The 15,567-nt window shown below is 41.5% G+C and overlaps 1 protein-coding gene across 5 annotated transcripts in view; it reads left to right on the top strand.

The window, feature by feature from the left end:
• Window positions 1–10,881, top strand: part of ano5a (anoctamin 5a) — a 196,659-nt gene extending 185,778 nt beyond the window's left edge. For all 5 annotated transcript variants that reach the window (XM_072272736.1, XM_072272735.1, XM_072272733.1 and 2 more), the window contains 2 exons: window positions 548–653; window positions 6,356–10,881. In XM_072272736.1, the coding sequence (XP_072128837.1) occupies window positions 548–653; window positions 6,356–6,580 (331 nt within the window). In that variant the 3' untranslated portion in view covers window positions 6,581–10,881. The remainder of the gene's footprint in view (window positions 1–547; window positions 654–6,355) is intronic.
• The last annotated feature ends 4,686 nt before the right edge of the window (window positions 10,882–15,567 follow it).

Genomic DNA, 15,567 nt, shown 5'->3' with positions numbered 1-15,567 from the left:
GTGGCTGAGTTCACATCGGGCCAGGTTATGGTGAAACATTCAACTATTTCAAAGTGCAGAGAATACTGCCCAAAAGCACAGGCCTGAGCTATCATGTAGGTTTCCAGCAAGAACTACCTGTTGTAGTAAGTGAGCCAAGAGTTCAGCTGAGGTTTTGGGCACAGCAGCACTCATTTAACCTCCACAGCCTCAGCGTCAAACAAGGTACTCAGGTGGCTTTCTTAGTCTTGATTTAGAATCAGTATAAAATCAAATTGAATTAGTGCAAAAAGAGAGCAAAAAAAAACAAGGTTGTGTTCATAGGTTCATTGTCCATTCTGAAATCTGATATTGGAGGGGAAGAAGCTGTTCCTAGAGTGTGTGCCTACAGGCTCCTGTACCTCCTACCTAATGGTGGCCATGAGGAGAGGCCCTATCCTGGACAGTTCTACTGTTTAATCAAAGTTCACTGTTAAGCTTTGATATCATTTGCAGTTTAAGTTAATCTCCATTGCAATTTCTACTTTGCACAAATATGATCAATGATTCCTTTTTTTTAAATTTATAGATACAAGGATTATCGTTACCCGTCAGGACATAAACTTGAATTCCAGCACACCATGCAATTCTGGCATATTTTGGCTGCAAAAATGGCATTCATTATCATCTTGGAGGTATTGTACTTAAAACTCCTGTTCTTAAAATGCAAGTAATGAGGAATAATGTATCAGTTAAGTCTGACAAACATTACATAATGTTGGGATTGTAACTAAATTGAAGGGAATTTGGATCAGTCACATAGTGACGACCATAAGCATATGTTGTTAGCTGGGTTGCCTGCCTGAAATTGTGAGGATGATTGTTAAAGCATTATCTGGTTAACTATCCATTCACAATTCCAGCAACGTATTTCAGACCCGGCTGCAGAGGTATGGTTTGCAGAAGAATTGACATTCCCAACCAAATACTTGGTGATCTCCAACCATCCGTAATGATAAAAAAAAACCCACCATGGATAGCTTATTGGCCTTTGACCTTTTCCTACCATTTAGTAAGGTCATGGTTGATTCAACCTCCACCTCAGCACCACCTTCCTACTGACTTTTTATTGCCATGATTCCCTTAAAATGTGTCAGTCTCCACATTAAATATATTCAGTCTCTCCATTTCTGCTGCTTCATGGGACAGTGAATACCAAGTATATTCTGTGAGAAAAATTTTCCTCATCTTCCTATTAAATTGACAACCATTTATTCTGAAACTCTGACCCTCAGTTTTAGGCACCCACAACAAAACAAATATTCTCTCTGCAGCTATCCTGCAGAATGTGATATAGTTCAGTAAGACCATTTCTCATTCTTCTGTATTCCATTTAGGATAGGCCCAACCTCCCTTCACACATCCCAGGAGATTTCCTAGTGAGCCTTCTCTATATTGCATTCACTCTAAATGCATTTTCATCATTATGTGCTGTGTCATATGACATGGGCAATCATGGTCTTCCATCTGTCTTTCGTACCTCCCTCATGCTGTTGTCCTTATTCCTTGCTCTATTCCTGACCATGATTGTTCTTGGCAAATTTTTCTACAGAAGTGGTTTGCCGTTGCCTTCTTCTGGGCAGTGTCTTTACAAGAAGGGTGACCCCGGCCATTATCAATACTCTTCAGAGATTGTCTGGCATCAGTGGTCGCATAACCAGGACTTGTGATATGCACCAGGCAGTTGCTCATGCGACCATCACCACCTGCTCCTATAACTTCACATGACCCTGATCGGGGGGCTAAGCAAGTGCTACACCTTGCCCAAGGGTGACCTGCAGGCTAGTAGAGGGAAGGGGTGCCTTATACCTCCTTTGATAGAGACACATCTCCACCCCACCACCAAGCAAAGGTATACCTTAAAACCAAAACTCTGTGCAAAACTCTCATCGGTACACTGTAGAGTTGTATCAAATTTTCCTTAAATCTATACTTCCTTATTCCTTGCACAAATGGTCAAAACTCTATTAACCTTCCTAACTGTATCTGCATACTAACATTTTGTGCCTCTCGTAGATCCTATTTGTCATCTCATATGTTTTAAATAGTAATTTGCTTTTTCATTTTTCTGTCCTACCTGGATAATCTCGCATGTTTCAATATCATGCTTTATTTGTTCATTTCTTTCCCACTTAATTAAAACTACCTGTAGTCTTCTGCAGGTTCTTTATGTCCAAAATTAGAATCAGGTTTAATATCTCTGACAAATGTCGTGAAATTTCTTAAGGTACAGCAGCAGTATAGTACAATACATAAAAAGCATAAGTGACAATAAGAAATATATATTCAAAATTAAATTAAATAAGGTAGCGCAAAAAGAGAGCAAAAATGGTAAGGTAGTGTTCATGGGTTGATTCATTGTCCATTCAGAAATCTGCTTTCTGAATTATTTTCAAAACTTTTAAAACCCTCAATTCGTTGTTTAAATTTAGATGTTGGCTTTTTTTTTATTATACGAGAAGGTATTTTACCTTTTTTTTTCTCCTTAATAAACAGTTTCGGTCTTGGTAGGGGTTAGACTCTTTTTTGTTGGTAATAAATTAGTATATTTCAATATAACTTTGACTAACCTACATGAATTGTTATTAGGAATAGATATAATGTAATTGGTATTTTTTTTTTCGACCTTTATATATATTTTCTTGTACTCTGTATTCTTCTATGTAGAAACTAATAAAAGTATTGAAAGAGAAAACTGATGGCAGAAGGGAAGAAGCTGTTCCTAAAACACTCAGTGTGGGTATTTGGGCTCCTGTACCTTCTCTGTGATGGTAGTACCAAGAAGAGAGCAGGTCCTGTGTGATGAGGGTCCTTAATGATAAATGCCACCTTTTTTGAAGCATCACCTTTTGAAGGCGTCCTCGATGCTGCCCATGATAGAGCTGGCTGAATTTGAAACCCTCTGCAGGTTTTTCTGTTCCTGTCCAGTGGTCCCGCCATAACAGATGGCGATGCAACCAGTTAAAATGCTCTCACGGGGACATCCGTAGAAATTTGCTCGAGTCTTCAGCGACATGTCAAGTCTCTTCACACTCCTAATGAAATATAGCCGCTGGCATGCCTTCTTCCTAATTGTATCAATATATTGGGCTCAGGAAAGATCTTGATGTCGACACACCCAGGAACTTGAAATTGTTCACCCCTGCTGCCGCTGACCCCTCAGTGAAGAATCAGAATCAGGTTCGAAATCACAGGCATATGTCATGGAAATTATTGTTTTATGGCAGCAGTTCATTGCAATACATAATAATAATAACTATAAGTTACAATAAAAAGCATATTGTGGCGAGCATTTGCTCCAAAATGACAGACGAGGAAGCTCTTTCACTCAACAACGGTTTTATTGTGATAAACACAAAACAGACCGGGTCCCGTGACCTGGAGAATGAACCCCAACCAGTCTCACGCAGATGGGGGAGGTGAGCATCACTCACCCTGGTTACAGTCAGGGTGACCCACAAATACACAGAAAATAACTGTATAACCCAAGCTAAAACGTAACAATAAATGGACTGGAACTTCCCACCATAATCCCACAAAAGCATTGTAACACAGGAACAGTAGATAGTGCTGGTCATTAGAAACGCAGGGGCAGGCCGTCGACCACGCCCCCCCATTCAGAAAATCACAATATATTCAAAATAGAAAATTGAGATAAGTAGTGCAAAAGAGACAAAAATGCTGACAGAGTGTTCATGGGTTCGTTGTCCAGTCAGGAATCTGATGGTGGAGGGAAAGAAGCTGTTCCTGAAACACTGAGTGTGTGTACCTCCTCTCTGAAAGTAGCAATGAGAAGAGGGCAGGTCCTGGGTGATGGGAGTCCTTAATGATGGATACTGCCTTTTCTTGAGGTATCACCTTTTTGAAGGTGTCCTGGATACAGGGGTAGCTACTGCCCATGATGAAACTGTCAGAGTTTACAATTTTCTGCAGCTTGTTTTTCGATCCTGTGCAGTGGCCCCTCCATACCAGACAGTGATACAACCAGTTAGAATGCTCTCCATGGTACATCTATAGAAATTTGCAAGTGTCTTTTGTGACATGCCAATTCTCCTCAAACTCCTAATGAAGTATAGCCACTGTCATGTCTTCTGTTGAGGGATCAATTGAGGGATAAGGACTGGGGTGTATTCCCTTGGCTTCACCTTCCTGAAGTCTACAATCAATCCCTTGATCTTACTGACACTGATTGGAAGGTTGTTGTTGTGACACCACTGAAGCAACTGATCGATCTCAGTCCTGTACGCCTCCTCAACTCCATTTGAGATTCTGCCAACCACATTGGTCACTATAAGTTGTCCTGTGATTAGGCTAGGGTTAAATCAGTGGGTTGCTGGGCAGCGTGGCTCCAAGGGCCAGAAGGGCCCATTCCGCACTGTATCTCAATAAATAAATAAATAAGCAATATGTATTGAGAACCTGAGATGAAGAGTCATTGGAAGTGAGTCCATAGGTTGTGGGAACAGTTCAGCGATGGGGTAAGTGAAGTAGAATGAAGTTACCCCATTTGGTTCAAGAGCTTGATGGTTGAGAGGTAATAACTGTTCCTGTACCTGATGGGGGTCCCTGATGATGGATGCTGCTTTCCGGTGACGGTGCTCCGTGTAGATATGGTCAATGGCGGGAAGGGCTTTACCTGTGTTGAACTGGGCCATATCCACTACCTTTTGTAGGCTTTTCCTTTCAAGGGCGTTGGTGCTTCCATTCCAGGCCACGATGCAGCCAGTCGATATATTCTCCACTACACATCTATATAAGTTTGTCAAAGTTTTATATGCCATGTCAAATCTTCACAAACTCCTAAGGAAGCAGGGAGGCTTTCTTTGTAATTGCACTTGCATGCTGGGAGCAAGGACAGGTCCTCTGAAATGATAACACTAAGGAATTTAAAGTTGCTGATCCTCTCCACCTCTAATCCCTTGATGAAGACTGGCTCATGGACCTTTGGTTTCCTCCTCCTGAAGTTAATAATCACTCCTTGGTCTTGCTGGTATTAAGAAGTGGCACCATTCATCCAGATTTTCAATCTCCCTCCTATGTGCTGATTCATCACCACCTTTGATTCGTTCTGCGACACAGTGGTATCACAGTTTTGTTGATTGACAGTGAGGAGGATATGTTATTTCTGAGCTGCACTGATTGTAATCTCCCAGAGCAGAAGTCAAGGATCCAGCTGCAGAGGGAGGTGTAGAGATAGGTTCTCCTGACAACTTGGAAACCCACTTATATTTGTGTGTTTTTGTCAAAAGTGCTTCCATCATACAAATCATTAATACAGATTATAAACTGCTGAGTCCATAGCACTGAACCCAGTACAAGAAATAGTTTGATGGAAAGTCGTATTTTACAGGAAGCCAACTTCTATAAGCCAGCCAGCCACATTCTGCTCCCTTATCAGTTTTCATGCTGAAAACAGACACCAACAACAGAGAGTGCGTCACTAATTAATCCGATGTTAATCTCATTTCTTATTTTCTCCACTTTCTTATGAGCTTGCCCCAGATTCTATTACTCAAACTAGGGGCAAGAGGCAATTTGCAATTGCTCATTAATCTACCAGCTCATGTGTCTTTGGAGTGTGAGGGGAAACTGGATCACCTGGAAGAAACCCGTGAGGCGTCAGGGAAAATGTGCAAAGCTGTAGATAATATCCAAGGACAGAATTGAACCCAGGTCTCTGGTGCCATCAGCCAGCTGCTCTGGCAGCTTTGTCACAGTGCCATCCGGCAGCAAGAAGATTGTTGGCTCTGGAATGAGATAAGAATGAACAGTTACCAGTGTGGCATTTTCTTTACCACAAAATGTAATGCTCAGATTCTTACTCAGGTACCTCATTCTGAAAGCTGCTGCCTCCCACTTAAATAGTGCAGCTTGCGGAAAGCACGAAAGACTGCAGATGCTGACATCTGCAGCAATAAACAAACTGCTGGAGGGGAGGACCTCAATGGGCCGAACAGCATCTGCTGGTGGGGGGGTGGGGGGAGGAGGGGGAGGGAATTGGAGAGGAAAGGTGGTAGGGGCAGAAGCCAGAATAAGAAGTGGGGGGAGGGGAAAAAGTACAAGCAAGCAGGTGATAAGTGAAGCCACTTGAGGGGGGCGGGAAGTGGTTATGTAGGGGAGGGGGATTAAAGTGAGAAGCTGTGAGGTGATAGGTGGAAAAGATAAGGAGCTGAAGAAAAAGGAATTTGATGAGAGAGGAGAGTGCACCATGGGAGAAAGTGAAGGAGGAGAGGCACATTTTGTGTGTGTGTTGGCTCCCATTATGTCCGCCCAGTATTTTGCCTGTTAGAACTGTTCACCTCAGCACGTTGACTGATATTTTCCCATTCCAATCCAGCACGTCGTCTTTCTGGTGAAGTTTACCGTAGCAGCTTTAATTCCTGATGTCCCAGGGGAGGTGAAGGATCGAATCAAACGAGAGAAATATTTAACGCAGAAGATACTTCATGAGTATGAGCTCAACAAACTGAGGGCAATGCTTGCTGGGAAGGAAAACGTCATGGTCAACAAGGAGGTGTCGGTGCATGCAGAGAAAGTGGAACTGCTGAGTGAGGAGCTGTAGTCCATGCTGTTCCTGTTTGGGAATGTTTGAAAACAAGAATGTTTTAGTTGTGTTGGAATAAATCAATTAATTCAATTCTTTTTAACAAGGAAAAAAGATGACGTGCATTTGGCTCCGGTAATCACCATGTCACTGGCACTGATTCAGCTACCATCCTATACTACCGTCTTGATAAGGACACAGTTTCAGTCTGATCCCTGTACAGGGTCTCTGTCAAGGCAGTGTCTTAATCCTCCTGCTCACAGCTTCTGATATAATCATTATTTGCCTTTGTTCTATGGCAGAAAAAGCTTCTAATGTGAATGGAGCCTTCCAAAATTTTGTCACTTTGGATGCATTGAAAAGTTCCTATTTAAGATTAGGAAGAAAGATACTGGGATGCATTTTGAAAATGTATTGTAATCATTATGAAAACCAATGCAAACCTTTGGATGCAATGTTACTTGTCATTTGATTAGATGTTCCCTTGATTTCTTTCTCTATTTAAGCTATATATATTTTTTTTCTATTTGGTCTTTATTTGTTTCTTCCATCTACTGTCTGTATAAATTTGCCACTTTGGCAATTTTACCCTTAGCACGTGTCACTATAACAAAATTAAACAGAACTCTTGCAAGGTATTATATTGCATTAGGTTGTGGCCCTCAAATAAGATAAATAATACTGCTGTATTTGGTGCCTAGATGTAACTACTGATCTCTTGTGAGATATGTTGCAAATAATTTTTGGGTTAAATAGCTGCAAAAAAAAGTCTTTCTTTAAAAATATACAGTTCTTAATGATCTTTGCAATTAATTTTTAACTCAGACTGAATAGAAAAACCATCAGGCCATTGGGAGTAACCCACCAGGAGAGTCTATAAACAGCCCATGAATTTAAACTTTATGGCTGCTTATTACTTGTATAAGTACAGGGAGAATACAAAAGTAGAAACAGTCCCTGAGGTAAGGAGAGTCCAATATCATAGAGAATGGGACCATTTCTCTATTGGAAGCATTGAATGAAATCTACAGCATAGATTTACTCATTGTTTTCTCCTGCGATTATTATTCGTAGATGGAGAAACAGCTGAGCTTGCTGATGCAAACTTAGGTATGTTAAATACACCTTTTTAAAATTCTAATTTCAAAGTGTTCACATTGTACTGTTGCAGACAGTGAGGTTTGATAAGGGATTCTGCCAGAGTTGAGGTAGAAGTGCCCACCACATCTGAGCTGTCAGTCAAATGAAGCGTCAAGGCATCATCTGTCCTATAAAGGCTCTGACTGTTGCCCCTTGGGAATTCCTACCTCGGTATCTCACACCTGGTTGCTGTGGGTTTTCATGCTCATCTTTCAGTGCACATGGTCCTCAACATCTGTTGCTTCAACAACACAAATGGCAGAGATATAACTATAGAGTCTATATTTGCCTACTCTCAATGTAATTTGCATGGGGTCACTTTTGTAGTAAATTGAAGGATGTTGTTTGGACCTGGTGGTTTTGCCCACTCAGCATATCATTTGCTGCAAAGTTCATAGGGAATAGAAAAAAGATCAAGTCTAATCACTTTTGCAATAATTAGTTGTCAAATAGTATCATAAAGGGCTGATGAAAATCCTAGAATTTTGATTGGTTCTGGTAAAAGGCTCAAAATTCCATTTGCCTCACATACAGCTTAATTGACTTGAACTTCAGCACCAATTATTGGTGTTCAGTGCTTGATGTTAACATCAGTGCAATGTATTCTGTCCCTGAAATTCACAGACTTGTGATGAAGACATAATAAAGCTTTTGGATCTAATGACCAAGGTTGAGTTTCAAGATAAATTAGTCTTCATGGCCTTAAATCTGGAATAGCCCTCTTTGCATTCTCTAACCATGTTCTCCTTCAAATACCGGTGCTGCTTCTGCCTTTTGCAGAGTTTTGAAATACTCTTTAGTAGAGTATTAGTAAAGTTTGTATTAATACCTTCTCAACACACTCTGCATTAACATTGTCTCACTTGAGACATCAGACTGTGATCTGAGTCCTATTGTCCTTAAACATTCAGTGCAAGAGCATTGAGTGCATAAGCATGTGAATTTAAAAAGTGCACAAAGCCAATCTAAGGTAACACACTATTGAATGTAGTTTATGGAGCTTGTGACAGTTGTGTCCTTGCCTTCCCCTTCTCTTAAAGAAGAAAAGATTCCAACAGCTGGGCAAGATTCTTAGCAGTATGCCAAGTTCAACTTCTCTACTGCTAAGAACTCAGTTTCATTGTTTCTGCAGTCACAGTGCTCCCCCCCCCACCCCCAGACAATGTAGCAGTATTTTCCTTTATTATATGAACTGTTACATAAAGGCTAAGACTTTATTTAACTTTATGAAGAAGACTAATGAGTAGCACATAATAGGTACATGGAGGTAGAAATTCATCCTTTGTCACTCAATCACTCTGCTTCTGAAATGTTGCTCCATTGCAGCTGCTGTAGAATATCAGATTTTGGAAGCAGAAAACAATATGTATTTGCCACTACATTGAATTAGCGACCTTGGACAAATTTCTGTCTCCGTGATGTAGTGAGAAGAAGGTTGAAAGTTGTTGCTCAAGCTTTAATTAATGAAAATTGCACTTTGAAAGTATTACTCATTCCTAAGGAGTTGATTTCAAATTTGTGAAGCATGATGGGATATTACAAATATGGCAATGGTTTATTTTGTTTTACTGTTGATTAACTCTTTGTTGTCGTGTTTTTCATATCTGCAGCTATTTTAACATCAACTATAGTTCTTGTTCACAATCCTATTGTCTCTGAAATCTAAACCTTCCACAGTTACTTGTGTTAAAGAGAAGTTGTACCTGAATTTTGTGCTCTGTTGGTCACTCATTCAAATATTTTCTTTTTGTCTGACTGGCCAATACAGGTTTGGGTGAAAAATAATGAAATGTTATTTGTAAATTACTCATGCAACCTAAATTGCATGAATTTGTCTTGTGAGTTAGATTAGTAATACTGTAAGACTTTTCTTCAGTCATCTCGTATAATGGCTAGAAAACCATTATTTACTGATTTTCTATTGTTGCATATCTATGAAATCATTTCATCATATTGGAAATATAAAGCCAAAGAAATGTTGTCAAATAAGACTTTGCAATACACTGGGGTCAAAATGTACAGATTGATGTCAGTTTCACTAGTCATCACCACTAATAGCTAATCACAGAAATTGGTTGTGTGATTGACTGTTAGTGTGGAGGGGAAAAAAGTTTGACATTTAAATGCTAAAATTGGGTGCAATTCTTTCCCCACCCTTTTCTCTTGTCTGTTTTGCAAATCTAAATTAAGGTCAGCTGAGTTTCTTTAGTCTCCCAAAACAATATTTCAAAACATTTGCACTATAAGAATAATCTGATATTAATGCAGTCTTAGAATTAGAAGTGACCCAAGTGAAAAATACATTAAAATCACTAAATGTCAAGGAATTTGAAGCAATTGGATGTTGTTTGGGTGACTTGAAAGCATGCATTTCATATATTTTCATAATTGTAGGCATTAAGTATGTCAGTATCTAATCTTGTATCAATTACTTGACAAAATTATTAATGAGATCAATGGTAACATAGATGTTTAAATGAAGCATTTTGTGAAAAAACCAAACACAGGTGCCTTCCTCAAAGAACATAAAAATATTCATATAACTGATACGTGAGGGAGGACTTTTGGTTGACTCGGTTATGATTATTGTTTGTATTCTTCTCCTGTACATTCAGTGCCTTTGAAGTCAATGCAAGCAAATGTTGGGAGTTGAGTACTGCTAGCGAAGTTTCGCATACACTTACCATAGGCAACCAAAAATGCATTTCTTCCCTGCTATCTCAAAACCTTTCCTTTCTCACCAATGTAGCCACATGCTAAATCTCTTTACAGCCTATAAAACATAGATTCTAAAGCTATCTTAGGTACATTTATCCTTCGTCAATCGGTTTCAAGTTGAGCAAAATTATTTTCCTTTTAATCATGCTGGGATGGATGTACCTTTCTCAAAATTACCGTAAGCCATATATAATGTACACAACACACTCAGTTACCTGTTGGAATAGTATTATCCGACTTTGTGAAAGTTGTTGCGTCTCGCTTTACACAACCAGATATACTGAATAGTTTTGACTTCCGGATGAAATGCCTGGAAGTGAGAGCTGAAAATGATGATGTACTTATTGAGTTTCTGCTAAGTTATCTGGTTATCTGTATATTTAAAAAAAATGTTTCAACTGAAGTAAATTGAGAAAATGTAATATGCTACTTAGTAATACATTTTTTATTGTTTTATATAATGTGTCTGGTGTATTTTTGTGATCTCACTTATGCACGCAAGGTGGGATTTCCTCCTTAAGCTCCCAAATAACGTAACTGCAGATATTTTACTGATGCGCGGTATTGCTAGTTTACAGTTTCAGCAGATTTCTTTCTTGTAAGACCATGTTTGCCTTCTACATTGCATAGTCCTGTTTATTCAGAATTATTGCATAACAGACCTACTCTGTACCTGACTTGAATGAAACAATATTTTACAAATGCCAAAGCAACTTGTTGAATTCTTTTTGTTTTTTTAATTTTGTTCTGATTATATTTACAGTTTCAGAAACTTTCACTCTGATGAAAACTCACTTGCAGTTCACTCTTATGTTTAAGATACCATCTGAAGTGGAACAGGGAACAGTGAGATTGAGCTCACACTCCCAGGCAGAGTGTCAGAAGTGGACATGATCCTGATCTGCTGAGATTGAAGTTAAGCAGTCAATGTACCCAACACTTTCGCTAAACAGCAATCTCATGGAAAGTCCCATTTTCTGAGGTTACAAAGTAAGCTAATCTAACTTTATCTCCATCTGCCCATCTCCTCCCACGCTCCCCACTACTGGTTCCATTCCTACTACTCCCTCTGCCCTCATAACTTCCCTTCCTTTATTCCATGGTACTTCTTTCTTTCCTGTCTGATTCCATTTCTTTCACCCCTTTGTCACTTCCACCTGTCGCCTCCCAATTTCCGGTGCTATTCCTACATCTGCCCATAACCTCTCTCACATATGGCAGCATTGGTGCCGTCCAAAGAAAATACATCAAGTTAATTCCTGGGGGAGTGTCCCATCAACAAAGACTAGACAGATTGGACTTGTATCCTCTGGCATTTAGAAGAATGGAGACTGAACTTATTCAAGCATGCAAGATCCTAAGGGAACTTGACAGGGTAGATGTTGAGATGTTTCCACGAGAGATGGAGTCATGTATGAAGGGATTACAAGGAGCTGACCATTTAAAACAACTAAACTGTGCTTATGCTCAAGGGTTCTCTTGGAAAACATGGATATTTCATTCATAGAGGAGATTTCTTTCCCTAAGTATGCAGATTGTCATAGATCACAAGAAAGATTCTTGGATAGCCGACGGTTTTTTAAAATTTATTTTTATTTAATGATACAACATGTTAACATGCCCAACTTGCCCAATGAGCTCGCCCCACTAATTACACCCATGTGATTCATTAACCTATTAACCAGAACATCTTTGAAATGCGGGAGGAAACCTACGCGGTCATGTGGAGAGCGTAGAAACTCCGCACACACAGCAGCCAGAATTGCACATGGGTCGCGGTCGCTGTGGTAGAATTGTTACACTAATTGCTACTCTACCACACCACCTCTTAATGCCCCACCAACAATAAACCCTGCTTCACAACCCTTGCGAAGCCCTTTCACCATTGCTGGAAGCTAGCCAAGAAAACAGCGAAGCGTTCCGCTCTTTGTAGCTCCAATACTTGCTATTATCCTTGGGGAAATCACTGCCCGACATTTTCAGTGGACATCATTTCCTGCAGGATGGAGTCAGGTGGAAGAGGCTGTCCTGACTTACCGAACCAGCTGCAGAAAATTCATTGTAGCTTGCAACATAATCTGAACTACAGGAAGTAACGAGTGGTCCAGATCCACTGCTTATAAGAGGCCAGAGAATGAAACCAGTCCATCTGCACTACTTAGTAAACACAAATGGATTAACATCTGCTGTTGTTACTGAATGTCATGTCACACCATCTCTGAACTTCCTGATGAATAACTCTCACGTAAAGTGCTCTGAGTGCTACCCGATTTCTTTGGCGGAGCTCCAAACCAGAGGCGCTGTCAGAAGTCTGTTTTGATCTGATGAACAGCGATGGTGGGAGAAGTCTGTTTTGATCTGATGAACAGCGATGGTGGGAGTTTCCTGTTATAGCCCATGCCTCTGAGAGTAATGCACAACTCTGATGAAGATCTTCAACCTGTAATATTAACTCCGTGTTTCCCTTTCCACTTCTGCTTGAGCTACTGACTGTTTCCAGCATCTTAATTTTCTTGTTTTTCAGGATATTGTTTAGAATGGATTTGCAATAGGTAAGGCAACACATTGAAGAGCATGCATTTCTAAGAACAAATTCCACACACTCTCACTGAGGTAGCACAAGTGAAAAGCAACAGCACACATAGAATATGGTGTAACAATTACAGAGAAATTGCAGTGCAGATAGGCAATAAGGTGCAAGACCAAGGTGAAATAGTATTTCATAGTTGTTACTATATGTTCCCGACTGTGCCAGCTTCCGGGGTTTAGACGCTCCGACTTTCCTGAGTATGGAAGGTGTGGCCCTTTTAAAGACGCAGGCCCGCCCCACTAATTGGCAGCCATAATTTGGTGCCAGGATATTAATATTTAAAGAGTACCTGAACTGGGATTTAGTGCTCCATTGTTACCTCAACTTTGGATTCTTGTCTAGCGTCTCGTTTAGAGCCCTGTCATCATTTCAGTCTCATATCGTGTCTCAATTCTAGTCTCGGATACTCCAGCACTTGGACCCTAACTAGGTGTCTCGTCATGGTACAAATGAGCCTAACACGGACCCCGAGGTGCATCAGAGCCTCTCGTCAGCTGCGGGCAGAGCTGTGAGATACATGACTTCCAGGTCACCATGTGCCAGCTGTCACTAGGAGGAAGTAGAATTGCTTGGGTGATGCTCTCAGTCGCTCTGCAGAGTCAGTCCATCATCTGACCCTGGAGAAACATGGCAGTGATCTGGCCGGGGCTTCCTCACTGACTTTTCATTGGCGTTTGATCTCCAGGTGTCCCATTTCCCTGCGGATCATGGAAAGGTACCCTTCATGATCTCTCTCCTGACTGGGAGAGCCCTGGCCTGGGCCACTGCGCATTGGGAATGGAGGTGGGAGATCTGCTCTGATTCAGAAGAATTCACCAATGTCGTGAACAGGATGTTCCACCATCCTGCTGGAGCTAACAGAGACTCAAACCATCTGATAAAGATGTGTCAGGGAGGTCGGAACACCAAACGAAAACATTCCCTCTTGCAAGGACTCGACCATGCAAAAGTTCTCCCTTCCTTCAAGCTCACGGAAGGTTATGGTTGGACAGACAAGGGTGCCCAAGGATCAGAGGTACATGAGGAGAACTGATGATGAGGAAATAAATGCCCTCCGCATGTTCCCCTATCCTCATTTGAAAAACCGATGTCTGCTGCAGGATCTGCCTGGACCCAAGAGAGGGTGACTGTCGAGGCCATGGGCTGGCTCAACTCCTGCAGAGGTATGTTGAGCTGATGGGCTGGTAATTTAGTCCAAGAAATTATCAGCTGCCCCAGAGTCCACAAAGGCATTCATCTCTCTCCGTTTCTTTCCCCAGGAGATCTTCACCTTCTGTGTGACACCAAATTCAATAGGATTGGGAGTAATGGCTACTACCGTTATAGTCCTCCCGACACTGGACTATCTTAGCTGTTCTCCTGACGGCTGCGGCTTTGGTCATTTGACCCATGGGTGGTGTGCTTCCCCGTAGTAATAGCAGCAGCCTCGATTCGGACACCGGGACCTCTATTCAGCACAAAGTCTTGTGCAGCTGATCCGCATTGGCTTGACAGGATCTTGTGCAGGAGATGGGATGGACATTATCTGAGGTCAGGAAGTGGAACTGTGATGCGTTGAGGCTGGGCTTGGGCTAACCCTCCTGAGATAGTCCCACTTTCAGGCAATTATTGAGGTGGATGGCTCTCCCAAGGTGAGGACATCCTTTAATTCACCTTGGAATCTTTGGGGGTACAGAGTGGTCAAGGAATCGTTCTAGCCACACTCCTTGGCCAAAGTCCAAAACTCAATAGTGTAGTCAACTGCTGACCGACTACCCTGACACATTCATTCGGCCACCCTCCTCACCAGCTGGCATAGGCTTCTCCGTACAGAAAAAGAGTTTTGACCAGCAGAAGTTTGGAGAGGAGGGGACTTCAATCAGGTCCACTGCCCGAGGATAAAACATAGAAATAGGTTGTGGCAGCGTAATAGAGCTTTGACCAGTGACAATCGGTGCCTGGATTGATTAGTAACAGCAAATTAAAGGAAAGTAGAGGGCAAGTGCAGCAGCCGTTGTCTGAGTGGACATGGTCAGAGTGGTGATCTCGAGGCTTTAGCCCTTCAAGACTTCAGCGAAGAGAGGCTTCACTCTGAGAAAGCAAAGGAAAGAAAAGCTCAAGTTTTTTTTCCTTCTCTTCTATATATCTGCTCAGCTAGGACAGCAGAGATGCCAGGAAGGATAGTGAAATGCTCACCTTGTGGGTTGTGGGAAGGCAGGAAGATCGCCAGTATCCCTGACCACAAGAACTGTGAGAAGTGCATCCAGCTGCACCTCTAGCAAACCGCGATAAGGAGTTGGAGCTGGAATTAGATGAACTCAGGATAATTCAGTAGGCTGAAGGGCTGATAGATAGGACATATAGAGAGGTAGTTACACCCAAGGTGCAGGACCCGGGAAACTGGGTGACAGTCTGGAAGGGGAAAGGGGTTAAGGAGTCAGTGCAGAGTACCCCTGTGGCCATCCCTCTCGGCAACAGGTATATTACTTTGGATACTGTCGAGGGGAAAGGGAGAAAGGGGAAGATAAGGTATGCTATGAAGAAAGAGGAAAGTCACAGTGGTCTGATCTCCAGCAGT

Source organism: Mobula birostris, chromosome 11 (assembly GCF_030028105.1).
Source record: "Mobula birostris isolate sMobBir1 chromosome 11, sMobBir1.hap1, whole genome shotgun sequence".
Classification (NCBI taxonomy): Eukaryota; Metazoa; Chordata; class Chondrichthyes; order Myliobatiformes; family Myliobatidae; genus Mobula; species Mobula birostris.
Note: the sequence above shows the minus strand (reverse complement) of the source record. Positions and strands in the feature narration are given on the sequence as shown.